This window comes from Peromyscus leucopus, chromosome 9, assembly GCF_004664715.2.
Source record: "Peromyscus leucopus breed LL Stock chromosome 9, UCI_PerLeu_2.1, whole genome shotgun sequence".
NCBI classification, from domain to species: Eukaryota; Metazoa; Chordata; class Mammalia; order Rodentia; family Cricetidae; genus Peromyscus; species Peromyscus leucopus.
The window spans coordinates 27,982,257-28,009,585 of NC_051070.1; the positions used below are offsets into that span (position 1 = coordinate 27,982,257).

At 34.5% G+C, this 27,329-nt stretch overlaps 1 protein-coding gene across 1 annotated transcript in view; it reads left to right on the plus strand.

Annotated features, from left to right (window-relative positions):
- The window catches only part of Klhl1 (kelch like family member 1), a 346,069-nt gene that overhangs the window by 207,953 nt on the left and 110,787 nt on the right, over positions 1–27,329 (plus strand). Inside the window, exon 6 of the mRNA XM_037208360.1 lies at positions 19,874–20,060. Coding sequence (XP_037064255.1) covers positions 19,874–20,060 — 187 coding nt within the window. The remainder of the gene's footprint in view (positions 1–19,873; positions 20,061–27,329) is intronic.

Consider the following 27,329-nt stretch of genomic DNA (forward strand, 5'->3'; position numbering starts at 1 on the left):
AGATTAGCAAAGGACAATGGCTCATTTTTCCCCTTCTAATCAACAATGACAAATTCTCATGACTTATGATAAAGACTGTGTTGGATAATGTAGCAATACCTAGTATAGTAAAGCCGCAAACCAATGACTCAGAACTAAAGGCTTTTCAGCAGAAGGATCCCTTTTAGCTAAAGGCTTTTTCCAGTGGAGCCTTTTGGGTGAGGATTCAGAGGATTTCAGTCAGAGAATTTATGGAGCTGGTGAGGTAAAAAGTGCTAATGACTTGTTCCTTTGTCTCTCTGATCTTTTAGCATTTACCCCAATATTTGCATCTGGATTTTTTTATTAATAGGACCAATTAGGATTTGAGCAAATACATACATATATATAATTTCTCATAGCAGTTATACCTCTCTTAAAAGTCAAATGCACTAAAATAGTGACAACTTCTGTTAGTTTCTTACATCTAAACCTGCTAAACTGATAAATTATTGCACTTTACATTTTAAAAATTAATATTGATTTATGTGGCGGTGACTCTAGAATGATAAAAATGTGACAAATTTCTATCACATCATTTAATTAAATGTTATTCTTAGTTGTTAGAATTAATTGCTTTAGTTGTATTACAATACATAGAAATGTAGTTTACTTTTATAACTGATGAAATCTTGCATTCAGGCTGTAAATCATAATTCTGACTGAATAATTTATTATCCTTGTTGACATTTTATTACTATCTATCACAGTGTGTGTTTGTGTGTGAGTATGTGCACATGAGTGCAGGTGCTCATGAAAGGCAGAAGAGGACACTGGATCCTTTGGATCTGGACTTGCAAAAGGTTGTAGACAATCTGCCATTAGTAATAGGAACTGAACTGGGTCCTCTAGAAGAACAGCAAATGCTCTTAAGCACTGAACTATCCCCCCAGCCTACCATTCTTAATATCTATAAAAATTACACACTCTGGTTAGCAGCTATTCCTTCAGTATAATAGATGTTCAATACCTTCAATAGGTGTGTTACTTTCTTTTCAATGTGTCATAAACTCCAATAGTTTTTCTTTCTTAGAACTAGTGAAGAAGTAATTTTTTCTATTTGGAAGTGATAAATGGAGGTAAATGGTATTGTCCTCCAACAGTTTCTTGTGATCACTGATGCTAAAATGAACTTAAAAGGTCTCGTTTTATGTCCATGGCTTTGTCCGACTTGCATTTATTTCTGTTTAAGTATTCATCACCATTTGTCATTAGCTGAGAACTGGTTATTATTCAATTCACTACATAATACATTTCCTTTATAGCTAATTGAGTTTATAAAAAGAATTTTGCTACTGCTTCCTTTCCAAGGATATTATTATGTATTTTTCTTTCAAGTGTAGGAATTTTATTAACTTTTACTCAGTGTACAATTGTATGCCAAGCCTTAAATCCCAGTACTGATGAGGGAAAATGAACACAAAAGTCCACCATTAACCAAGAAGCTATTTGCAACTGATATCTGCTGGAAATGGAGGTGGGATCAATTTTCTCTAATGAAATGTCATTGGTTATATCAACTGCCCAAAAGGGCAGGCTTAATGCCCAGGGGTGGTTGGCCAACACAAAACATATTTCATGATTTTATTTTTTGCTTTTTGTTATGGTATTTATTGTTTTGTTATTCTTATTGTTGTTGTTTTTGTTGTTAGTTTTAAATGTCCTATTGATTTCTCTCAGTTTTTAGTTTATTTTGATATTCATTTTAATTTTGCTATTTTCTTTTTTTTCAGAAAGAAAAAGAGAGAATGAACTTGGGTTGGTAGAGAGGTGGAGGAAGTTATGCGAGCAGTTGAGGGAGGGAAAATAATATAGTAAAATAAAATCCTATAAAATTAATTTTAAAAAAATTATATCAGTAGATGTAAGTCAGAAGATTTCCTGTGTCCCACCCAGGCCCGAAGTTGTTCAGACCCAAGTAAATACATAGAGGCTTATATTATTTACAAACTTTATAGTCTATAGCAGGCCTCTTGTTAGCTAGCTCATATATCTTAAAATAACCCATAATTATTAATCTATTTATCACCATATGTTCCATGACTTTACCTGCGTCCCATTACATGTTGCTTTTTGGGTGTCTGGCTCATGTCTCTTCCCTTCTGCCTTTTTTTCTCCCTGTCTATCTGCTTGTATTTCCTGCCTGCCTCTAAGCTGCCTTGCCATAGGCCAATACAGCTTTCTTTATCAACCAATCAGAGCAACACATATTCACAGCATACAAAAAGATATCCCAAAGCAACTGGGGGGGGCACCAACAGATGTGTACAAATATAGAGGAATAGTATACAGGAAAGAGAGCATGGTTGACATCCCTAAACAGCAAAGAAGTATTTACAAAGAAAGTGATCTATACAGAGTCTTGGAAAACTGATGGATATTTTCCATAGACACTGGAGAAGGAGTCTTCTAGGTTCAGCAAGTAAAATCAGTTTAGCACAAAATGTGTGTGTGCCTGTATACATGTATATATGTGTATGTGCATATGTATGGGTGAGGGATGTGTGTGTGTGTGTGTGTGTGTATGTGTGTGTGTGTGTGTGTACACTAAACTTATATTAGCATGAAGTGTCAGCAGTCTGAAAAATAGAACTTTTTCAAGAACAATGGAAAAATCAGTGAAAAGGAGAGCCTCATATATTCGCTCAGGTTTAGAATTTATGTGTTCATTGGAAGAAACACTGGTGTTGCTACCCAGGGAAATAACATGATCTTATCTATATTTATCTTTAAAAGAGGCTAACCTGGGCTATCATCATGGAGGAAAATTTGAATCTGAACATGAAGCAATTTAGTCCATGGATTAGTATGAAACTGTAAGCAATTAAACAATAAAAATATTTTAGGACTGAAATAGTAAATTACATAAAAGTAGGATGAATATGTACATGTTTACTAATAGACTCCATACAATTTTACTTACTAATAACATAAAATATACAAACCTTATAGGAAATGATTCAATTATCTGTTGTATGGGTTATGTATAGTTAGACCATGGCAGCCAGCAAGAATGACAGTAGGAAACATTTTAAAACACCCATATGAACAAACTGTTTGATTTCAGAAAAGAGCCAAATATTTGGGAGTATTTCTAGCAGCAGCCACACTATATCTATCGAGTGCTATTTGCCAAATCCAGACATAAAACAAAACAACAACAAACAAAACAAAACTAAAATATCCTTCCTGTATTTCAGAACCTTGTCTGTGATGGAGCTTGGATTTTTCTTTTTAAATAGCCTCTCTCTCTCTCTCTGGAGCCATATGTATTAGTGAATCAGCATACCTGTGAGCTCTCTGTCTTTGTTCAGCCAAAATCCTATGTGGTATGAATGTATGTATGTGAACAATAAGTATGGTTTGAGTTTATTACAGAATGAAAAGAATCAAGGTTTAAGGAGGTGAATGTAATAATGAATACATGAAAGATTTAAAGAAAATAAATTAAAGGGGATTATAAAGAAGCTCAAGGAGAGGAAACTTTCAAAATAATAATAAAAGATCAACAGAAGTAAATGCTAGAAAGATATAAATCAAGAATGCAACCAAAAGAGTCCATTACAATGGCCCATTAGGAAATGAATAGGAACTCTTCAGAGCAGATAAGTCATGTAGAAGAAGAGGAAAACCTGTCCACACGTTACAATGAGAGTTACTCCAAGAATTGGAACAAACAACTGGGAGATATAATAGTTGCTCCTTTAACAGAGCTTTCATTCTTCAGATTTTGTTGATGGAAAGTCAGTAATGCCTTAAAATGTTGAATTGGAAAGGCCAGAAATAAATACTTCATAACTTTTTCCATATTCTTTGTTTTTTTATTACATTTTTTTATTAGTTTCTAGCATTAACCTTCTCCTGTGCTGTGGGAGCCCACAGAGGTTTCCTAATGAGATCTGTGCTTGCTTTACCAATAAGGGCTGCATTAAAAAATGGATTGACCACATGTGTGGTTACCAGATATTTGAAGAGTCTGCACTTGGCTGTGCTAGGGGGAGGACTTTTTTATTTTATAATTTAATTCAATTTTACATATCAGCCATGGATTCCCTTGTTCTCCCACCTCCCCCACCCCGTTTCCCCCCCAGCTCACCCCCCCATTCCCATCTCCTCCAGGGCAAAGACTCCCCTGGGGATTCAGCTCAACCTGGTAGATTCAGTCCAGGCAGGTCCAGTCCCCTCCTCCCAGGCTGAGCCAAGTGTCCCTGTATAGGCCCCAGGTTCCAAACAGCCAGCTCATGCACTGAGGACAGGTCCAGGTCCCACTACCTGGATGCCTCCCAAACAAATCAAGCTAATCAACTGTCTCACTTATCCAGAGGGCCTGATCCAGTTGGGACTTTTCAGCTATTGGTTCATAGTTCATGTGTTTCCATTCATTTGGCTATTTGTCCCTGTGCTTTTTCCAATCTTGGCCTCAACAATTCTTGCTCACACAAACCCTCTTCTTTCTCACCAATTTGACTCCTCGAGCTCCACCTGGGGCCTGGCCACGGATCTCTGTATCCAGTTCCCTCTGTTGTTGGATGAGGTTTCTAGCATGACAATTAGGGTGTTTGGCTATCCTATTACCAGAGTAGGTCAGTTCGGGCTTTCTCTAGACCATTGCCAGTAATCTATTGTGGAGGTATCTTTGTGGATTTCTGGGGACTTTGCTTCTTACTATTCTCATGTGATCTTCATTTACCATGGTCTCCTATTCCTTGTTCTCCATCTCTGTTCTTGATCCAGCTAGGATCTCCTGTTCCCCTAAGCTCTCTTTCCCTCCACCCTTGCCCTTCATTACCCCCACTCACGTCCAGGTTGTTCTTGTAGATCTCATCCATTTCTCTGTCATTGGGCGATCCCTGTGTCTTTCTTGGGGTCCTGTTGTCTAGGTAGCCTCCATGGAGTTATGAGTAGCAGTCTAGTCATCCTTTGTTTTACATCCAGTATCCTCCTATGAGTGAGTACATACCATGTTTGTCTTTCTGAGTCTGGGTTACCTCACTCAGGATGATTTTTTCTAGATCCATCCATTTGCCTGCAAATATCATGATGTCATTGTTTTTCTCTGCTGAGTAGTATTCCATTGTGTATATATACCACATTGTATTTATCCATTCTTCATTTGAGGGGCATCTAGGCTGTTTCCAGGTTCTGGCTATTACAAACAATGCTGATATGAACATAGCTGAGCAAGTGCCCTTGTGGTATGATTGAGCATTCCTTGGGTATCTGCCCAAGAGTGGTATAGATGGGTCTTGGGGGAGACTGATTCCCAATTTTCTACAAAAGTGCCATATTGATTTCCAAAATGGTTGTACAAGCTTGCATTCCCACCAGCAGTGGAGGAGAGTTCCCCTTGCTCCACATCCTCTCCAGCATAAAGTGTCTTCAGTATTTTTGATCTTAGCCATTCTGACAGGTGTAAGGTAGTATCTGAGAGTCATTTTGATTTGCATTTCCCTGATGATTAGGGATGGCATTCCTTTAAAAAAAAAAAAAACCCTGTAGAAGAGATAGAAGCAGCCAGTGGATTAGGATCCCTGCCCTCCCGAGGCTATCCTGTGTTTCTGTCTATCTCTCTCCTCTCTATATTTCTATCTAAATCTCTTATCCCTCACTCCTCAAGAGTGCCCTGGGGGAGAAAATGTGGGGGTGAGTCCCCCACACTGTGCCTATTTTAAAATTTAGCTTTATCATTTTGAGTTATGTGTGAGAAGAAACACATTTTTAGTGCTGCTTCTGTTCATGGTTTTATGCCTCTGTTGTGAGTCTTACCTGCAGCTGCTTCAGACACAGTGGAGTGATCATGGAGGTAAATATGCTGTCTAGTGAGTATGTTGCATGTGATGGTTGAAATAGGTACTATTTAGGTATATAATCTACCATCAACAACATAGAACATAGAACTTGGGGCTTTTTTTTTTCTTTTGGAAGAACTGTTATATTTCTCGTGTTTGTATCCATCATTTAATATAATATTCTGTCTTTACTGAAATTCCTAATCTATACACGGAGGGGCATTTTGGCCTCAATTTATATGGTCCACTAGGCCTAGAGAAGTCAATTTTGAAACTAATACATGAGTAGTAGACTTGAGAAAGTATTACCTGGGCCTAAACATGGCTATTCTGTCACTGTGAAGTCAAGAATTAAGATTGTAAGATTTTCATCTTTGTGCTTTTCCCATAATTACTATTTGTCATTTAACAAGAGAGAACAGACTGTATAAATCCCTCTATTATTGTTATCTGTAAGTAGACTGCCAGTCCTTATTCTTGTGCTCTACCCACTTAGAATTTCTTAATATTCATATCAAAGACTCACCAAAGCCAACAGCTTATTTATTGTTTTTCATCTTTACTAATTTTGGTCAGAATGTGGAGAAAAAAAACCAAACAAACAAGTAAGAATCTCAAGAGTTACATGATCTCCTTGGAGTGAGAGGTATCCAGACCTCTCTCTGTTATAAACCATGCATCGTTTTGCTTTTATTTATTTTCTATTTGAGAATTTTATATATGTAGATTAAGCGTTTGTTCAAATTCATCCTCCATCCCTTTTAATTGAATTTTACCCCTTTGTTTGCCGTCAACATTTTCCCTCCAAATTTCGTATGTTCTTTTACTTAAATTAAAATATCATTATACCATTTTCCCCTTCTCTTTCTCCTCCCCCAAACACTTCTATGCACCTCTCCCTTTCCAAATCCTGGCCACTTTTTAAAAATCTTATAAAGTAGTATGTTTTCATATGACCTTTGAAGTTTTTAGTGTTTCTTGTTCTTGCTCAATAACATCTCCTGTACCATGCCCTATAATGTCCCAAATCACTATTCCCTTTTCCACATTCTGAGTTTTATTACCTATACTTTGAAGTCCCCTTAAAATTTGTGTTATCTATGCAATCACTAGTTTAAACTCATTCATTTAACAATCCAAAATTATCCCTCATAAATGAGAGAAAGTATGAAGTGTTGGTCTTTATGTGGGTGGTTCCTCATTCAGAATGAATATTTCCAGGACCAATGACTTACCTGAAAATTTAATAATTATTTTTATTCATACTTAAATAATAGTAAATTTCTTAAATATACCATATTTTCCTTACCTATCCATAATTTGGTAAGAATATAGGATTTTTTACATTTCTTGTAAAGTGATTTGATCAGGCGCTCTCATATAAATGAGAAGTTTTTCTGTCTTAAATATCAGGTCTTTTTGAGAATATGACCAGAAGTGTTAAAGCTAGACAGGTTGTAGATACAGTTCTAGACTTCTGAGGAACCTCCCCACCAATTTCCGTCATGGTTGCGCCCCAGCTTGTACTTTCACCAGCAATGTATAAACAGTCCCTTTCCCCATAGCCACACCATTTGTTATCATTGTTTTTGTATAATATTTTTTATTTCTGTGTATTATCCATTATGCCAGTGCTAGGATGAATGCTTGAAATAGTCTTATTTTGAATTTTCCTGGTAGATAATGATGTTTGATACTTTTTAAAATTATATCTAAACCATTTTTATTCATTTAAGAATTTTTGTCTTTGTTTTATTACCAATTTTTATATGGTTGCTTTATTCATGATTTTTTTTTCTATTTATTAATTTTTTTTATATAATGGAGATACTAACCCTCTGTCATATATATCACTAGTAGTGACATTTTCCACATTTTGCAGGCTGCCTCTTAGCTCAAATGCTTGTGGTATTTGTTTTAAAGATGTTTAGTTTCATGAGTTCCATTTGTTAATTGTTGGTGTGCTACTTGATTTCTATTCAGAAATCCCATTCCCGTGTATGTAAATTGAAGTGTATTTTCTGTTTCCCCTCTAACAGATTCAACATATCAGACCTTATACAGAGGTTTACTGAAATGCTATTTGTGATACAACTACAATTCCATTTTAAAACTAGAGCAAAATCGAAGTAGCAAAGCCTCATGGATACAAATCATTCAAACTTGCAGTGTCTAATCAAATCACACATATACATTTACCTATACAAATTGATATATTTTAAAACTACAGTCCATTCTAAATATCATGAATCTTAACTTATTTTTAAATTTGTTTTTATTTTATTTTTTGACAGATTTATAAATAACCCCTCCTTGTAAAATCTTTATTTCTTAAATTTGGTTAATTGCTTCATATTTAAATTGTTAATCACATGGGAACAAAAAAAAGTTCTGTATATTGTAAACCTGAAAATCATATTCAGAATTAAATTTTGTTTGTAGAATCAAAATGAGTTTGGGTTTCTCTGAGCAAAGAAAAGTCGCCTTTTTTTTTTTTTTTTTTTTTTTTCATTTTGAGGTCCTGTAAAATCATAATCTCCAAATCTCTTAATGGACTTTGGTAATTCTGAAACATTCTAACAGTCTTCTTTTAATAATGCAGTACACTTTCAATACTTAAACAAGATAACAAACCCAACAGCAGAGGAAAGCATGGTTGTATAGCCTGGCACACACTGTGCATGGCAGAGAAAAGCACATCTTTCCATTGTTAAGCAGCTTCCCAAATCCTCTCTCCAGTACTGTGGTGAACACCACCCTGAACAACTGTCTTTATGGCAGTCAGATGCATTAAGCTAACTGAGATAGCTGCGTTCAATGCCTTTTAATTACTCCATAACTAGACATTGCAAGTCATTTGGGCAATGGGTAAAAGGAAGATAGTGTGTGGTTTGATTTTTATTTCATTCTTGAGAACAAATCTTTTGCTGTCAGGGTCAGAAATAATCTGAAATTCATTCAAACAATCTGATATACCATGGCTTAATTGTAAGGTTAGAAAATAATAGCCACACATTCTATTATGTTATAAAATGCTCATCTTACATAGGATTTAACACATTCCAAATTATTTTAATATTTATAACATGAAGATGAATAATCTTGTATTCTAATATGCCCTTGAATTTTTTTTCTAGTAGAAAGGTTTGGGCAGCTGATTTTATATCAGGCTTTAAAAACACCACAAAGTGCATGCCCAGTGGAAATAACATTACATGGGAGGTTAATTTCAATCTCTTATTGACTTGCAAGACGCATCCACCTTGATGTTTTCACAGAAACCGATTTCATTGATGATCATCAAAAGAGGAATGTAGGGCTTTGATCAGAATAAATCTAAAGAAAGCTGAAATCTGCAAATATGTAGTGATTGAAATTCTTTCTCCATCTCCTCTTAATGAAATGAGAAGACCAAAATATATGGATAGCTTATAATTAGTGTGACAAATTAAAAGGGTCTGCTTAAAAATGATAAGACTAACAAAACAGTAATGTTTAGTAGAAAGCATGCTTTGTTAATGAAATGATAAAATCAAGTTTTCCAAATGTAAACCAGAATGTAATTTTTTTAAATGCTGTCCTACACCTTAATATCAACATAGTCATAGGTGCTTCTATGATTCAATTGAACTACTTGAAATAAAATGTGGCAGAAGGTAGGAAAATATTTTTGTTTTTTTTTCTTTTTGTGTCATTTGCACTTGATAAGATTATCATGAATAGTTACTTATGAATTTAATGACCTGGTCATTCACAAAATGTATTCATTTCCTCACCATAGGAGGGTTAGTACCCTAAATAAGGGGGTGGTCAAAGTGAAGATGAGGATTGGGATTAGAGTTAGGTGTATAATAATAGTGGACAGATACATAGTAGTGTGCGCACGTCTTCAGAAAATAGTAAGTAGTCCAAAGCAAAGCAAAAACTAGTAACACAGATTCAAAAGTTCACTATTTTATTCTAATTAAAGTTTAGTTTTATTAAGTGTCAAAATATTTTACAAAAATATTGTGGTAGTGCTGTCAGGTAGGCTATCTCTGAAGAAAACAAATGAGACTTAAAGATCCCTCTTATTTAACATACTAAAATTCACTACTTTATGCAAACCAAAAATCCTTAATTTTTTGGTTCTGTGTTACTAAGAGTATTAATGTCTCTTTCAGAGTGTATTCACAGCACAAATGTACAGCTTTCCTGACTTGATGGTCGTTTCCATATGGAGTTGATAAAAATTAATGAAAAATTCAGTGTTGTCCATCAGAAACATTTTTTTTTTTTTTTTGGTTTTTCGAGACAGGGTTTCTCTGTGTAGCTTTGCTGCTTTCCTGAGACTCACTTGGTAGCCCAGGCTGGCCTCGAACTCCCAGAGATCTGCCTGGCTCTGCCTCCCAAGTACTGGGATTAAAGGCATGTGCCACCACCGCCCGGCGAGAAACATTTTTATTCAAGAGCAAATGAAACATAAGCATATTGATTAATTGTGATGAATCTGCATATCTGCAATTAGTTCTTTACCAATTATCTGCTTGAAGAATAAGATTATATTATACATAATAGATGATATGAAAACTTCTCTTCAATTTTGCTTTTAATTTAAACAAGTGAATAAATGAGAAAGCTACAAATATATTTGTAAGGAACACACACTACTACATACATTTCTATTAGTGACCATTCATGGTAAATAATACAAAAGTGCACAATTATTGCAAGTATTAATACAAGTTTACTATAAAGTATTTTACAAGGTTTATTTATTTAGTTTTTTATTTTATTATTTATTTATTTGCTTGCATTTGTGTCATGTGAGTTATTTATATCGTGAACATGTAGGTGCCTACACAGATAAAAAGACATTGGATCGTCTGGAACTTGAGCTACAAGCAATTGTGAGCAACCTGATGTAGGTTTCAGGTACTGAACCTGAGTCCTCTGAAAGGGCAGTAAGAGTTCTGAACCCTTGAGTCATATCTCCAGCTTCATATTCCTGTTTTATTATTTTTGAAGACACAATTGTAGATTAAAACAAAAATAAATCTTAACATATTCTTTATTAACAATGTAAAAGAAATATATATATATCACAGATGTCAAAATAAAGAAAACATGTCCCATCAGAAACAATAAATTTATCATGTGTGGAATAGTAAATAAAGTAGTTGGTTAATATGGGAATTTGTTTTGGCATACAGTGTTAAATTTCTTAGGATCAGCCTCCAAAATTGCTTCTGTACTGAGAGGTTGGGTGCAACAGAGCCTTTAATTGAAGCTAATTTTATTTCATCCACAAGGCATACCATTTGAAGACATGCAAATACTCTGGCTAGTGGGAACATACTACATCCAGCAGAGTGTGAGGTCCTGGGTCACTGTCCCTAGGAATTTCCATGGACTGAGTTGCCCTCTCTCCAGAAAGTACAGATCAGTGTTCACCAGTCCAAAAGAGATACTCTGCCTGTTTAGAATTCTCTTTATCTTCCCCCAGTGTAATCTACCTCCAAATTTTTCTTCCTCCTCTCCCACTTTACCTAGCTTTTATGTCTAGCTTCTCAACCAAGTTAAAAACCACCAAAATTACTGGGCATGGTGGCTCATGCCTTTAATCCCAGCACCCAGGAGGCAGAGGCAGGCGAAGATGATGGAGAGGTACACAAGGAAATGATCTCAGATTAGTATTTGAAATTACACTAAAATATAAAAAATTTGAATTAAAAAAAGACATTTATTGATAGATTTGAATAGAATTTATTAGAATTCGTATCTCTGTATGCTGTTTCTAATAATATCGTAGTGAGGAATTCAAGTAATCTTCAAGACCATGGATAATTTAATAAGAGACTTTTGAGAAGTGAAGGTAAATTTGGAATAGCAATACAATAGTGGAAAATGATGGGTAACTTTTTGGCTGGGAGCTTTACTGTAGAGATGAAGAACTATGATAAGTTATATTGTCATTGGATATGGTTTCATAGGAAGAAAAAAGTTCACAGCATATTTATTTATTCATGTATCTTATTCGTCAAAATAGTTAAAGTAGGAAATGTTATAATATAAGTAAAGGTAAATATTTTAAATGAGAAATAAAGACATAGTAGGTGTCTAATATAGAATGGAGAATATAGTGATGGGGAAATTGAGTTCAGAATTAAGTATGTGTGTGGTAGAGATGATCAGCAAAATGTTCTGTTAAAGATTTCCTAGTGAAGCCTCAAGTCATTCACAGTGATGTTCAAGAGCAATTTTGTCAGTTTACTATAACAAGAAGTAACGTTCTATGAAATAGTTCTGAAATAAACTATTTTATAAATCAAATATACACATGATTGATCACAAACATTTTTCTAAAAGTCTAGAAATATTTTATGATGATTTAGCATCAAATTTGAGAAGTGGGTTTGAACATTTTGTATATTGTACATTTTCAGAGTTTAATTGTGAGTAAATTATCTAAAACACTAGTGAATAGATAATTTATAATTTATCATTCACTTATTTTTATTTTTAATTCAAACAAGAAGCACAAAACATTTTTTACTTATTTACTACACAATTATGACTTCGCATGTTCTTGAAACTTTCTAGTGATGTCATGCATAATAAACAAATTCTGTGATGATTGTTAACATTTTTTACTCTTTTGGGCCATTAAGTCATTATTTATTGAAGCAATGGACTATCCCATTGTTTTTGAAAAGTTTGTGTAATGTGTTAGTAAAAGATTAAGAAGGAAAAGTACCTGGTAGAAAGAAAGGAGAGAGATTGGGAAGGTAAGAGTGGTACAGAGGCTTTAATTAAAGAGAGTACAACTTATTCTTATAGAAATCGATTAGAAAATCTAAAATTTACACACAGATTCATGTGCATTAGGATACTAGGAAAAGTAGATGAATAGGCAAAGTAAAATACTAATAGACAATGATTGGCATAGGAGCCTGGAGATACTGAATGATGTTTACCAATAACTGAAGTTACTCTTCAACTGTAGCCTATACACAGAACAATTAAGAAAGCCCTTCTGGTGGGAGAAGGATGGTACACTTGAACATGTTGGTGTAAAATTAAGCTGCATATATTCAAGACTTTTGATAGCACTGGAACAAAACAGCTGCTGACTAAAATTTATAAGATGAATGAGTGAATGTTCTATAGCATTTTGGGGATATATGTGTTCAAGATGGAGTGAACTTCATACAGAACATGGGTTGATTGATTTATTTTAGCTTTTAGAAATCATGAGTTTTTTCACAGTGAAACAATAAACTCAGCCTCACCAAATGAATGTTAATCATAAACTATAGCAGCACAAAATCCGCTTCAATTGTTGAGTAATAAAAACTCTTATTTGGATTAATTTTATGAACACTACTTGCTTTGATTATGTCATTGTTATTTTTGTTGAAATAGCAAGTTTTCCAATTACTTATCATCTAAAGGCAAGCAGAGATTGCTGTACTTGAAATAAAATTAATGAACCTGCTTCTTTTTCATATAAAGTCTTGCCTTGTTTCTTGAAATGCTGGATGTAGGTTCTTTCAGATGTCTCTGACATAAGCTTTACAAGTCAGTTTGAAATGAGAGACATGGAAACCTCTTTTGATTCTGCTTTTTTTTTTTCATTTATATTAATACATAAATAAGATCCCCAAGTCACTTAGACAGGATATTGATTTGGTCATTAGAATGTTTTCAATAATAATAATCCACTTTAGTTAATAGTTTGGGAAATAATATTTTCCTTTGTCTAGGAGTATGCTAATAAAACTTGAATTCCCATACTGATACCAATTTGTGATAATTTTGTTGTTGTTTTATTTTTATTTTGCATACCAACTACTGTTCCCCCTCACTCCTCTTCTTCTACTCCCTTCTACCTCCTCCATCCCACTCCCATCCACTCCTCATAAGGGGTAAGGCCTCCCTTGGGTATTCTACACAGGCTGCCATACCAAGTAGTGGCATTTCCAAGACCCTCCCCGCTGCATCAAGGCTGAGTAAGGCATTGCACCATATGGAATGGGATCTAAAATATCAGCTCACGTACCAAGGATAAGTTCTGGTCCCACTGACAGGGGTCCCACAAACACATCAAGCCACACGACTGTCACCCTCATTAAGAGTCTGTAAATTCTTACTAGTTTGAGTCAACTGTCTCTGTGGTTTATCCCATCATGATCTTGACCCACCTTGCTCCTATAATACCTCCCCATCTCTTCAACTAAACTCCAGGAATTTTAGTCAAGTACTTGGCTCTGAGTCTCTTCATCTGCTTCCATCAGTCACTGGATGTAGGTTCTATGATGACAATTAGGGTAGACACCAATCTAAGAACAGGAAAAGTCTAGTTCAAGCACCCTCTCCTCCATTGCTATGATACTTGGCTGGGGACATCCTGTGGGGTCCTGGGGGTTTCCCTTGCACCTGATTTCTCCCTAACCCCACAATGGCCCGTTCTATCAAAATATCTCTTTCATTGTTCTTCCTATCTTTCTCTCCCCCAACTGGGTCATCCAGCACTCTCATGTTCCAAACCCCATTTCCTCCCCTTTACTCTCTCTCCCAGTTTCCCGGGAGATCTTAACCCTTTCCCTTTCCTGGGGCAATCGATCTGTGTCCCACTCAGGGTCCTCCTCTTTACCTAGTTTCTCTGGGTTTGTGGATTGTAGCCTGTTTTCCTTTCTTTTGCATCTCATATTCACTTATGAGTGAGTACATACTATGTTTGTCTTTCTAGGTCTGATTTTTTCTGGTTCCATCCATTTGCTTACAAATTTCATTATGACCTTGTTTTTTTTTTTTTTTTTTAACTGATGCATAATACTGCATTGTGTAAATGTACTACATTTTCTTTATCCATTCTTCAGTTGAAGGCCATCTAGGTTGTTTACAGGTTCTGGCTATTATGAATAATGCTGTGATGAACATAATTGAGTAAATATCTTTGTAGTGTGGTTGATAGGTTGATTCCCAATTTCTATGAAACTGCCATATTGATTTCCAAAGTGTCTGTACAAGTTTGCACTCTCACCAACAGTGGGAGAGTGTCCCCTTTCTCCACATCCTTTCCAGCACATCATTTGTTTTTGATCTTAGCCATTCTGACAGGTATCTCTGAGTCATTTTAATTTACATTTCTCTCATAGCTAAGGATATTGAACACTTCCTTTATGTCTTTCAGACATTTGAGATTCTTCTGTTGAGATCTTTCTGTTTAGAACGGCACCCCATTTTTTAATTGGATTATTTGGTGTATCGATGTCTAGTTATTTGAGTTCTTTATATATTTTAGAGATAAGCCCTCTGTCGGATGTGGGGTTGGGAAAAGATCTTTTCCCATTCTGTAGGCTGTCATTTTGTCTCATTTACAGTATCGTTTGCCTTACAGAAACTTCTCAGTTTCAGGAGGTCCCATTTATTAATTGTTGCTCTCAGTGTCTGTGCTACTGGTTTTATATTTAGGAAGTGGTTTCCTATGCCAATGCTTTCAAGGCTACTTCCCACTTTCTCTTCTATCAGGTTCAGTGTAACTGGATTTGTGTTAAGGTCTTTGATCCATTTGGACTGTCAGCGTCTACAATTTGATTCCATTGATCCATGTGTCTGTTTTTATGCCAATACCAAGTCTTTTTTTTTTATTACTATATCTCCATAGGAGAGCTTGACGTCAGGAATGGTGATGCCTCTAGAAGTTCCTTTATTGTATAAGATTGTTTTTGCTAAACTGGGTTTTTAGGTTTTCCATAGGAAGTTGAGTATTACACTTCCAAGGTCCATGAAGAATTGTCTTGGGATTTTGATGGGGATAGTATTGCATTTGTTGATTGCTTTTGGTAAGATTGCCATTTTTACTATGTTGACCATATCTATCCAAGAGCATGTGAAGTCTTCACATTTTCTGATATCTTCTGCAATTGCTTTCTTCAAAGATTAAAAGTTCTTGTTCTCCAGGTCTTTCACTTGTTTGGTTAGAGTTACTCCCTGATATATTTTGTTATTTGTGACTATTGTAAAGAATGATGTGTTCTCTAATATCTTTCTCAGTCCATTTATCATTTGTATATAGGAGGGTTACTGATTTTTTTTAGTTAACCTTGTATCCTGGTACATTACTGAAGATATTTATCAACTGGAAGACTGGAAGAGTCCCTTGGGGTCACTTATTTATACTATTATATCATCTTCAAATATTGAGAGTTGTGCTTCTTCCTTTCCAATTTGTATTCGCTTGATCTCTTTTGTTGTCTTATTGCTCTAGTTACAACTTTGAGTACCATATTGAATAGATATGGAGAGGGTGGACATCCTTATCTTTTTCCTGATTCTAGTACAATTGCTTTGAGTGTCTATAGATTTGATTTGATGTTGGCTGTTGGCTTGCTGTAAATTTCCTTTATTATATTTAGGTATATTTCTTGTATCCATGATCTCTCCAAGACCTTTATCATGAAGGGGTGTTGGATTTTGTCCAAGGCTTTTTCAGCGTCTAATGAAATTATCATGTGTTTTTTTTTTCCTTCTTTCAACTTGTTTATATGGTGGATTACATTGACAGATTTTCATATGTTGAACCGTCCCTGCATCTCTTGGATGAAGCCTACTTGATCATGGTGGATGACTTTTTTATATGTTCATGTATTTGGTTTGCCAGTATTTTATTGAGTAATTTTACATCAATGTTCATGAGGGAGAGCAGTCTGTAATTCTGTTTCCTACTTGCATCTTTATGTGGTTTGGGTATCAGGTAACTGTAGCCTCATAAAAAGAGTTTGGGTATGTTCCTTCTGTTTATATTGTTCAGAATAATTTCAGGAGTATTGGTATTAGCTCTTCCTTGAAATTCTCTGGAATTTTACACTGAAACCATCTGGTCCTGGGCTTTTATTATTTGGGAGACTTATAATTACTGCTTCTATTTCCTTAATGTCTATAGGTCTATTTAAATTGTTTATCTGACCTTGATTTAATTTGGGGATATGGTACTTACCCAGAAAATTTACATTTCTTTTACACTTTCCAATTTTGTGGAGTACAGGTTTTTGAAGTATGACCTAATGATTCTCTGGATTCCCTCCATATCTCTTATTATGTCCCCCTTTTCATTTTTGAAGTTGTTAATTTGAATATTCTTTCTCTGCTTTTTGGTTTAATTGGTATAAGAGTTTTTTTTCTATCTTGTTTATTTCTCAAACAACTCTTTGTTTTATTGATTCTCTGTATTGTTCTCTTTGTTTCTGTTTTATTGATTTCAGTCCCCAATTTGATTATTGCCATCATCTAATCCTCTTGGGTGAGTTTGCTTCTTTTTGTTCTAGAGCTTTCAGATATGCGGTTAAGTGACCATTGTGAGATTTCTCCACTTTCTTTATGTGGGCTTTAATACTATGAAATGTCCTCTTAGCACTGCTCTGTGATGTATATGTTCGTGCATTTATTTTGTACATGTTGTGCATTTATTTTCAATGAATTCTAGGAAGTCTTTAATTTCTTTCTTATTTTTTCCTTGACCCAGTGATGATTCAGTTTAGCATTGTTCAGGTTCCATGAGTTTGTAGGCTTTCTGCAATTTGTGTTAATGAATTCTAACATTAAGCCATGGTAATCTGATAAGGTACAGGGGGTTATTCCATTTTTTTTTTCTTGTATCTGAGGAGATTTGCTTTATTACCAAAATGTGGTCAATTTTAGAGAAGGTTCCATGAGGTTCTGAGAAAAAGGTATATATATATATATATATATATATATATATATATATATATATATATATATATATTTTGTTTTGGAGTAAAATGTTCTATAGATGTCTGCTAGGTCCATTTGAGCCATAGCATCTGCTCGTTCCCTTATTTCTATGTTATGATTCTGTCTGAGATCTGTCCAGTGGTGAGAGTGGGGTGTTCACATCTCCCACTATTAGTTTGTGGATTTTGATGTGTGATTTAACCTTTAGTAATTTTTGTAAACAATATAGATTCCCTTGTATTTTGGGCATAAATGTTCAGAATTGAGACTTTATCTTGATGGCATTTTCTTTTGATAAATGTAAAATGTCATTCTCCATCTCTTTTGATTAATTTTAGTATGAAGTTTATTTTGTTAGCTATTAGGATAGCTACACCAGCTTGCTTCTTAAGTTCACTTGATTCAAAAGTCTTTTCTCAACCCTTTAATCTGAGGAAATGTCTGTCTTTGAGATTGCAGTGTGTTTCTTGTATGCAGCAGAAGGATGGGTCCAGTTTTCATATTCATTCTGTTAGCCTGTGTCTTTTCATAGGCAAATTGAGTCCATTGATATTAATAGATAATAATTCTTATTTTTGGTTTTATTGGTGGTGGTGTTAGTGTGTGTATTTATGTTTCTATTCTCTGTGATTTGCTGATGTGAGGTTATTTATTGTCTATGTTTTGGTGATTGCAGCTAACTTCCTATGGCTGTAGTTTTCCTTCCAGGACTTTCTGTAGGGCTGAATTTGTGGATATGTAACATTTAAATCTGGTTTTGTCATAGAGTATCTTGTTTTCTCCATCTATGGTAATTGAAAGCTTTGCTAGGTATAGTAGTCTTGGATGACATCTGTGGTTTCTTAGTGTCTGTAGAATGTCTGACCAGGACCTCCTGGCTTTAAGAGTTTCCATTGAGAAGTCAGGTGTAATTCTGATAAGTCTGCCTTTATATGTCACATGATCTTTTCCCCCTGCTGCTCTTAATATTCTTTCTTTATTCTGTATATTTAGTGTTTTGATTATTAAGTGAAGGGGCATGTGGCTCAGCTGGTCGCTGGTACCACAGGGAGATGGTTGGTGATGGAGAAGGGAAGCAATTCATATTTTAAGAAAACTCTGTGTAATTCTGTATAATACAAATACTTGTGTTATAAATAATTTCTTACTTTTAATATTAACTAGACTACATATACTTTAATAAGACTGATTTTATAAGAAACATAAATCTTAGTGTTTGTCTTGTTCAATTATTGTAATACAAAAGATGATTTAATAGTATAAAGAAGCATATGTGAAGTGGTAAAATTTATCATTATTAGTGTTTTCAACAATGCTGAAACTAATAAACAAATATGTAATCAAAAATTTTGTCCATTCAAACATTAATACATATTTACTTTTTTAACAAGATGTAATAATTAGCTAACATTCAAATTATGTCATACACACTATTTATTCTAATGAATTGTATTAACTAAGGAAATTATAAGCACATTAACATATATAATATTTTTCTAATTAAAAATAAAGATACTAATGAATTGTGACTAACCAATCTATTACTTTCATCTAGACTTGGAAATGATATTCCTGCAAACTGAAGACCTTTATACATATGCAACACTAGAAAAATGCAAGAAACTGGCAATAGAGCCTATCTGAAAGTAATTTAAGCTATATTTTGATTATCATTAGCTATTAAGTTAATTTTATACAATAAAGTACCAATGCCACTAATATACAATTTTTTATTTAAAAGTTTTTTATTTTACATACCAACCACAGTTCCCCCTTCCACCCTTCCTCCCGTTCACTTCCCACCTTCCCCAGACAAGCTAGGCTCACACCAAAAATATAATATACAGTTTTTAAAGCTTAAATCCTAATTGACCTGACCTTTTAAAAATATTTTCTAATGAGTATCTTCATATTTGATAAAAATGTAAACACAGAATTATTTTAAACTAAAATTAATACATCCTAATTAATTAAAAGTCACTTTGATGTCAATAATATTAGAGTCAATCATTTTAGTATAAATGACCTTTTGCACATATATCATAATTGGAAGATTGTTAAACTTATACAATGAGCCAACTTATCAACCTAAGGCAAATTTACATTTAAATATTTTGGTTACAGTGTCTAGATTTCTTAGGAAAAATAGGAATGGCAGCAAGTATATTTGATTATTTTATTTATAATTTTTATTATCTAGTAAAACATTGCTATCCTGTTTTCTAAAGTTAAGAGTAATGGGATAGGAACTAAGCTTCTATTGTCAATACATAAGACATTTACTCACTAATTAAGAAATAGCATTAACAGTGACTGTGTATTATTCCCAGATACTTGCTGACCTTGAAAACCATGCACTATTTAAGAATGATTTGGAATGTCAAAAACTGATTCTGGAAGCAATGAAATACCATCTATTGCCAGAAAGAAGAACTTTAATGCAAAGCCCAAGAACTAAGCCCAGAAAATCTACAGTTGGAACTCTCTATGCTGTTGGGGGAATGGACAACAACAAAGGTATGTGATTCTAGATCTACATCAACTCATACCCTTTGTTGTTCCTTGAATCAATTTGAATAGTGCAATTTGTACAACCTAACAATATGTACACAAATGTGTGTTAAAAATAACATATTTAAAAATTAAGGGAAACATTAAAACTGTTATTTGTAGTTCATAATTGCTTCTTATATGTCTTTACATGATATATTAATTTTGGTTAATTATGTGTGAAATAAAAACAGGATTTAAAACGTCTGCTTGGAAAACAAGAATTATGTGTTGAATATATCACAATGATACTTCAGTTTTATGACAAAGAAATACAGTATGAAAGGATAGGTCTTCTGGGAGTGTAAGAATGAAGCAGTTCTGCCTTTGGGGAGCTGAGAGTCTCACACTGACGACAGAAAAATGGATAAAGAAGAACAAATTAGTATATTGAATGTCATAAATTCAGAATTTAATTATGAGTCTCAATAGTTCTTGTTTTTTTAAAAAATAATAGATGCATGTAAAGAATCTGGTTTGAAGTTTTTGTAAGAATGTAATGAATATGAATATTTGTTCTCTTTAGTGCTTTAGCTTACACACAAAACATGTACACACACACCTGTGTCCAATGATGTTCCTACACCCACACATGTGTGCATGCCTTCACACACACACACACACACACACACACACACACACACACACACACACACACACAATGCTAAAGCCGGATCCTAGGATTCAAGTATACTCTGCTAAATTATTGTCATTTGCTCTTTAAAAATGCTATATTCCACATGAAAAAATGTATGATCAATTATAGTTGCAAATCTTCAGAGGGTAGTATTTATCCTAAAACAAATGTTGTGAACATTGAATAATAAATCAATATTACTAAAATATCATGATATTTAAAAAAGAAGTAGGTACTAACTTGAATTTTTAGCTGCTAAATATATGGTACTATATAACTGGTTACTGCAGAATATTTAATGGCATTGCAATGATCTCTATGAAATTTTTATGTTTTCCAGTCCAACACTGATGTATCCACAAAAATTTAAGCAAAACTTTATATATATATATATATATATATATATATATATATATATATATATATACATATATATATATATTTCTATTTTAATTTCCTGATTTCTTTAAAGCCATTACCATTCTAATTGGTGGATACTGTCACTTAATACAGTTTCTAAAACATAAAATATATGAGAATATGGAGTCTGTTTAGTTAAATTGTTTGTATGAATATAAACTTTTCTATACAGAAAGTAGTCATTCTAAACTGAAGAAATCCTTTAGGTATTATTAAACTGTCCCAGGAATCTTAAGTTTTGTTCTTTTATAATTAGCAACAACCATTCAGATATTATGACACTTATCTGGCCATGGTAGCATCTTTAGTACAGGTACTCTGCATGCTCCAAGAAGAGAACATAAACAATACTCCAGCCAAATCCTCTGTTTGACAATGTTGTCTTGCCTGCATGACGTGCTAGAGCAATGGTAACACAAAGCTGTGGGAGTAACTGAGCAACAGCTGATTTGACTTAAGGCCCATTCCAAGACGTGTAACTATACATGACAGTGCTTGGGAGATCAAGAACATGATACCAGATTGTCCAGGGACCTGGGGTAATAACTACAGTAATTAAAAAAAAATCAAACTGCAGCAAAAAAGTTACTCAACAATATATCATTACATTCTGCTGTTCTCATCTATCATTGCCTTTTTCAGCCATCATCAGAGGAGACAGAAAGTATGTGAAAGCCAGAGAGGATAGGGATACCATGAAAACAAAGCTCTCTAAAAAAATTGTGATTGAAACTACTATGAACTCACAGATACTAAGGGTAGCATGTACAGGCATGGCACAATGGATCTGGTTGTGAAAGAACATGGAGAAGAATTAGGAAGAGCAGAGTATGGAAATATATAATTAGGATATATTATGTGAGATAAAAGTCTATTTTAAGTAAAAGAAGTGTGTGTGTGTGTGTGTGTGTGTGTGTGTGTGTGTGTGTGTGTGTGTGTGTGTGAAAATATAGAATGCCACAGCATATTCCATTGGATAGAAAGTTATTTCATAAAATGTTTAAGGTTTCATATTATACCTTAGTCATAGAGGAATTACAGTGTATAGATACAGGTAGCAGATACAGAAAAAAATCAAAGAATATTTGCTTTGTATAACAGAAACTTCTGGAAACCTCATTTCAATAGATTTAAAGATCAAATAAGACATTTCTAGAGAAATTACTAAGATATAATGTCTGCTTCTGCTGCATAACATGCTTTCTACACCTTATTAGCTCGTGCAATCCAATCTGTAAATAGTTATTAAGATTTTTTGTTTTGGGCACCGATCTATGATTATAGGAGATATTTCATTAAATTTTTGTGTACCAGTCATGTTTGGTTTTATCCTGGGCCTCTGGGCTATCATGGCTTTGGTTCCTGGACATCCAGGCATTATTAGCCATGGGCTCCCTCTCCTTGGATCAGTCTTTGGTGGCCACTCCCACAAGTTCTGTACCACCATTTTCCCATCACATCTTGCAGGCAGGCAGTATTGTAGGTTGAAAGTTTTGTGGTTGAGTTGACGTCTCAGTCCACTGCTGGAAGCCTTGTCTGGTTACAAAAGATGGGCAATTCAGGCTCTGTATCCCCCACTACTGGGAGTCTTTGCTAGGGTCACTCTCATAGATTTCATGAAGTTTCCATTACACTAAGTTTCTACATTGCCCCACAAATGCACATCCCCCAAATTCCAGTCATCTCTCCCAGTACTCTCTCCCTCTACCCCTCCTCTTGCCTTTGCTCTCCTGTTCCCATCCCCACTTGCCCCCAGTTAACCTGCAAAATCTATTCCATTTCCCCAAAGACATCAATGCATACTCGCCTTGAGTTCTCCTTCTTACTTAGCCTCTCTGGGTGGATTGGAGCACAATTATTCTTTACTTAAAAGCCAATGTCCATTTATAAGTGACTTCATATCATGTTTGTCTTTCTAGGTTACCTCAGTCAGGATGATTTTTCTAGTTCCATCCATTTGCTCGCAAATTTTGTAATGTCATTATTTTTAACAGCTGAGAGTAGTACTCCGCTATATAAATCTACCACATTTTTTAAATCCATTCTTCAGTTGAGGGACAGCTAGGTTATTTCCAGTTTCTGTATATTATACATAAAGCTACTATGAACACAAATGAGCAAGTATACTTGTGGTAGGATGAAAAGTCCTTTGGGTATAGGACTTAGAGTGGTATAGCTGGAACTTTAGGCTGATGAGTTCTCAATTTTCTGAGGAACTTCCATATTGAATTCCATAGTGGCTGTATGAATTTGCACTCCTACCAGCAATGGAAGAGTGTTCCCTTTGCTCCACATCCTCTCCAGCATGAGCTGTGACTTGTGTTTTTTATCTTAGCCTTTTTGACCTGGGTAAGGTACAATCACAAAATAATTTTGATTTTCATTTTCCTGATGGCTAAGGATGTTGAACATTTCTTCAAGATTTTCTGAGCCATTTGAGATTCCTCTGCTTGGAATTCTGTTTTGATTGGCATCCCTTTTTAAATTGGATTATGTGGTTTGTTGATATATAGTTTATTGAGTTCTTTATATATCTTGGATATGAGCCTTCTTTCTTGTGTTAAGATAGTCAACGTCTTTTCCCATCCCCAGCATGCTCTTTTGTTCTCTTGACAGTGTCTTTTGCCTTACAGAAGCCATTCAGCTTCATGAGGTCCCATTTATTGATTGTGGCTCTTGATGCTTGCACTATCTGTGTTCTGTTTAAGAAGTTGTCCTGTGCCAGTGCATTCCAGGCTATTCACCAATTTCTCTTCTATTAGAAGAAAACCACTGATTTTATGCTGAGGTCTTTGATCCACTTGGACTTGAATTTTGTGCAGGTGTAGCATGAATTCTAATTGGTCTTAATAATGAAAACCCAGAGTTAGATATCAGTGTAAATACTGAAATATCAGAGAAGAAAAGGAGCCAGACAATAGGGAGACTTCTTACCTCTACCAAATCCTCAGACTGAAGAGGGGCTGACCTCCTGTCTCTTCCTGCCTTATATTCTTGTCTCCATCACCCTAATGCTGGTATTAAAGATGTGTGTGCCTCCCAAGTACTGGGATCAAAGGTGTGAGACACCACTGCCTGGCTCTGTTTTTCTTTTAGACTGGTTCAATCTTGTGTAGCCCAGAGTGGCCTTAAACTCCTAATTTTCCTACTTCTTCCTCCCAAGTGCTGGGGTTAAAGGTGTGTGTCATCACTGCTTGGCCTCTATGGTTACTAGTGCCTAACTTCACACTCTGATTGCCAGGCAAGCTTTATTTGTTAGAGCACTGTAGGTGGAAGTTTCTCTCCCGCCTTCCTGTTCCCAAATAACCATCAGCCTCTTCCTAAATAATTGACACGGAGGCATGCTATTACTTTTGAATGCTTGGCCAGTAACTTAAGCGTATTACTAACTAGCTCTTACTTAAATTAGCCCATAATTCTTATCTATGCTTAGCCATGTATTTTGATACCTTTTATCAGTGTGGCATTCTCATCTTGCTTCCTCTGTGTCTGGCTGATGACTCCTGACTCCACCTTTCCTCTTCCCAGCATTTTTAGTTTGGTAGCCCCACCTACACTTCCTGCTTAGCAACTAGCCAAATAGCATTTTATTAAACCAATTTTGAGTGACAAATCTTTACAGTGTACAAGAGAATTATTCCACAGCAGAGCACAAAGAAAGTATCATCACATTGCAGGTTGATAGATATGGATCTATTTGTTTTCTTCTACATGGTGATATCCAGTTAGACCATCATCATTTGTTGAGAATGTCTTTCCCCCCATTGTGTATTCCTGGCTTCTTTATAAAAAATCAGGTGTACATACATGTGTGGATTTACTTCTGCATCTTCAATTGGATTCCATTGATGAATTGTCGTCAGGGGGGTTTCATCCAGCAACTGATGTGAGCTGATGCAGATACCCAGAACCAAACACTAGGCAGAGCCAGTGGAACACCTCAGAAGAGGGTGAAGAAGGATTGTAGGAACCAGAGGACCATGTCAAGAATCGACTAAGTAGGGCTCATTGTGGGCCAGAGAGACTGAAGTGACAATCACAGACCCTGAAATTCCTTTCTGAAATGGGTCTTCTGCATATCTGTTATGGTTTGCTTAGTTTGGTGTTCTTGTTGGAGTATGTGGGGATGTCTTTTCCTCCTTTGCCTGTTATTGGGACCCTTTTCCTCCTACTGCATTGCCTAGTCCAGCTTTGATATGGGGGGGGTGCCTTGTCTTATTGCAACTTTTTATTCCATGTCTTTTTGATATTCCTGGGAGGACTCCTATTTCCTTTTTTTAAGGTAAAAAGAGAAGTAGATCTGGGGGGGAGATTCTGAGTTCTTTTGTTAGATTAGAAAGATAATGTTGATGATAAAAATATTCATATATTTATATCTATTTTTACCATTGGAAGACTATGACCTTTTCAAGAAATGGGAGGCATTGGAATGAATTTTGACAACTAGTAACTCATTGTGAAAACCATAAACTAGCTATGACATAACAGGTTCTCTTCTTTCGAATCCAGATATATTTGTAGGGAGGTGATAGTCTTCTAGAGAAACCATCATTAAAATCAGAGAGAGATGCCTGTTCAAATACTTGATGTCACTAAAAATACCAAAGCCCTGATATTTCAGGAGGCTATAATAATTCTGAAAAAGTAGAATGATAAAATGGAGTACATAAAAGAAATAAACTAAAATATTGCAAGCAGCCCAGTATGTGTGTATGTGTGTTTACTAGTGTTAAGGATACCCCAACAGTAACCAGGATGACCTTTAGTACTTCATTATGTAATTTGTGAGTTAACTTCCCACATTATCAGTAAGACATCAATGACAAATCATATAGGAATTGTCAAAAGTTTTTGAAAGTCTCATGTAAAGGTGAAATAATAATTACTGATAATTTTAAAGTTGTATTTGTTTTTGGTTGATGATGATATTTCTTTCTGTATAATTATTTGTTACCTTTTAAAAACAATATTTAGTGTTGTAGTCATCTTATACTTTTCATTATTGAGATATATAAATAAGCATAATTATGTTTAAGTCATTTAAAGCATGATAAATTATTTCATTCTTACAGATTTTTTCAAGATTTTCAGTGACAGCAATAATTACACATGCTTTCTCTTTGGCATCTTTTCAGTACAAACTGTGTCAGTTAACCAACTCAAAATTAGGATTTTTTTTTTAAATTTCATCATTTCAGACCTCACTTGCTTGGCTCTCCTACTTAAAAGATAAGAATAAAACAAACTTAGTCATATATGAGACTCTGGAAGACAGCAGAGAAGGTCAATTCTCCCAGTGCATTCATCAAAAGTTTCCCTAACCTAAATAGTAATTGCTTATAGTATAATACCATAACTGTATTAGATATAAGTGTGAGTATGTAAGATGTTAAATAAAATTTGGTGGAAAGTATTTTTTCAAAAATGCTTTATTAGGTATATTTTCATGAGTTTACTGATATTTAGATTATTTCTATCATCATAGGAATCATAGGAATAGTACCACATTTTTCTTCAGTTAGAATGTTTTTAAAGATAACATTAATTTCATTCTTATTATGACAACCTCAGAAAAAGAAACTATACAATAGTATAGATTAAAAGAACTAGTATCATTTCATGGCATAAAAACATCATTTTTACTATTCCACACTTTACATATGTGTACATGTGGTCATACACATAGCTATAACTACCTACCTACCTATAATTATATTGGGATATATTTATATTTTCATCATCTTCAATAAAACATTAAATATGTGTGTGTGCTTTTTGTATCATTTTAATTCAGTACTTCTAATTTTCTGTATTAAAGTTTATATTTTATTAAACTCTTAAAGAACATTTAAACAGTTTACCCACATGGAAATGATAAAATATATTGAGCTTGACTCTGCGAACTTTATTGCAATTATATTCATGTTCCTATAAAAATTTTAATCACTACTATTTTCTTACATAAAATTGTATCCCTTTCTCTTGGGTGATTCTATTTAGGAATTCAATGGGTGAAAAAACATGACTTCAATGGTATATGGATTAATTTCCATCTGGAAAACATATGCAGACATATTAATAAATTACATAGTGTTTTATTCTGAAAATTACCTATGTTAGAAATAATTGTATAATGAAACCTCTAAGTCCTTGGATTTTTAATGCTTATTTATTTAATT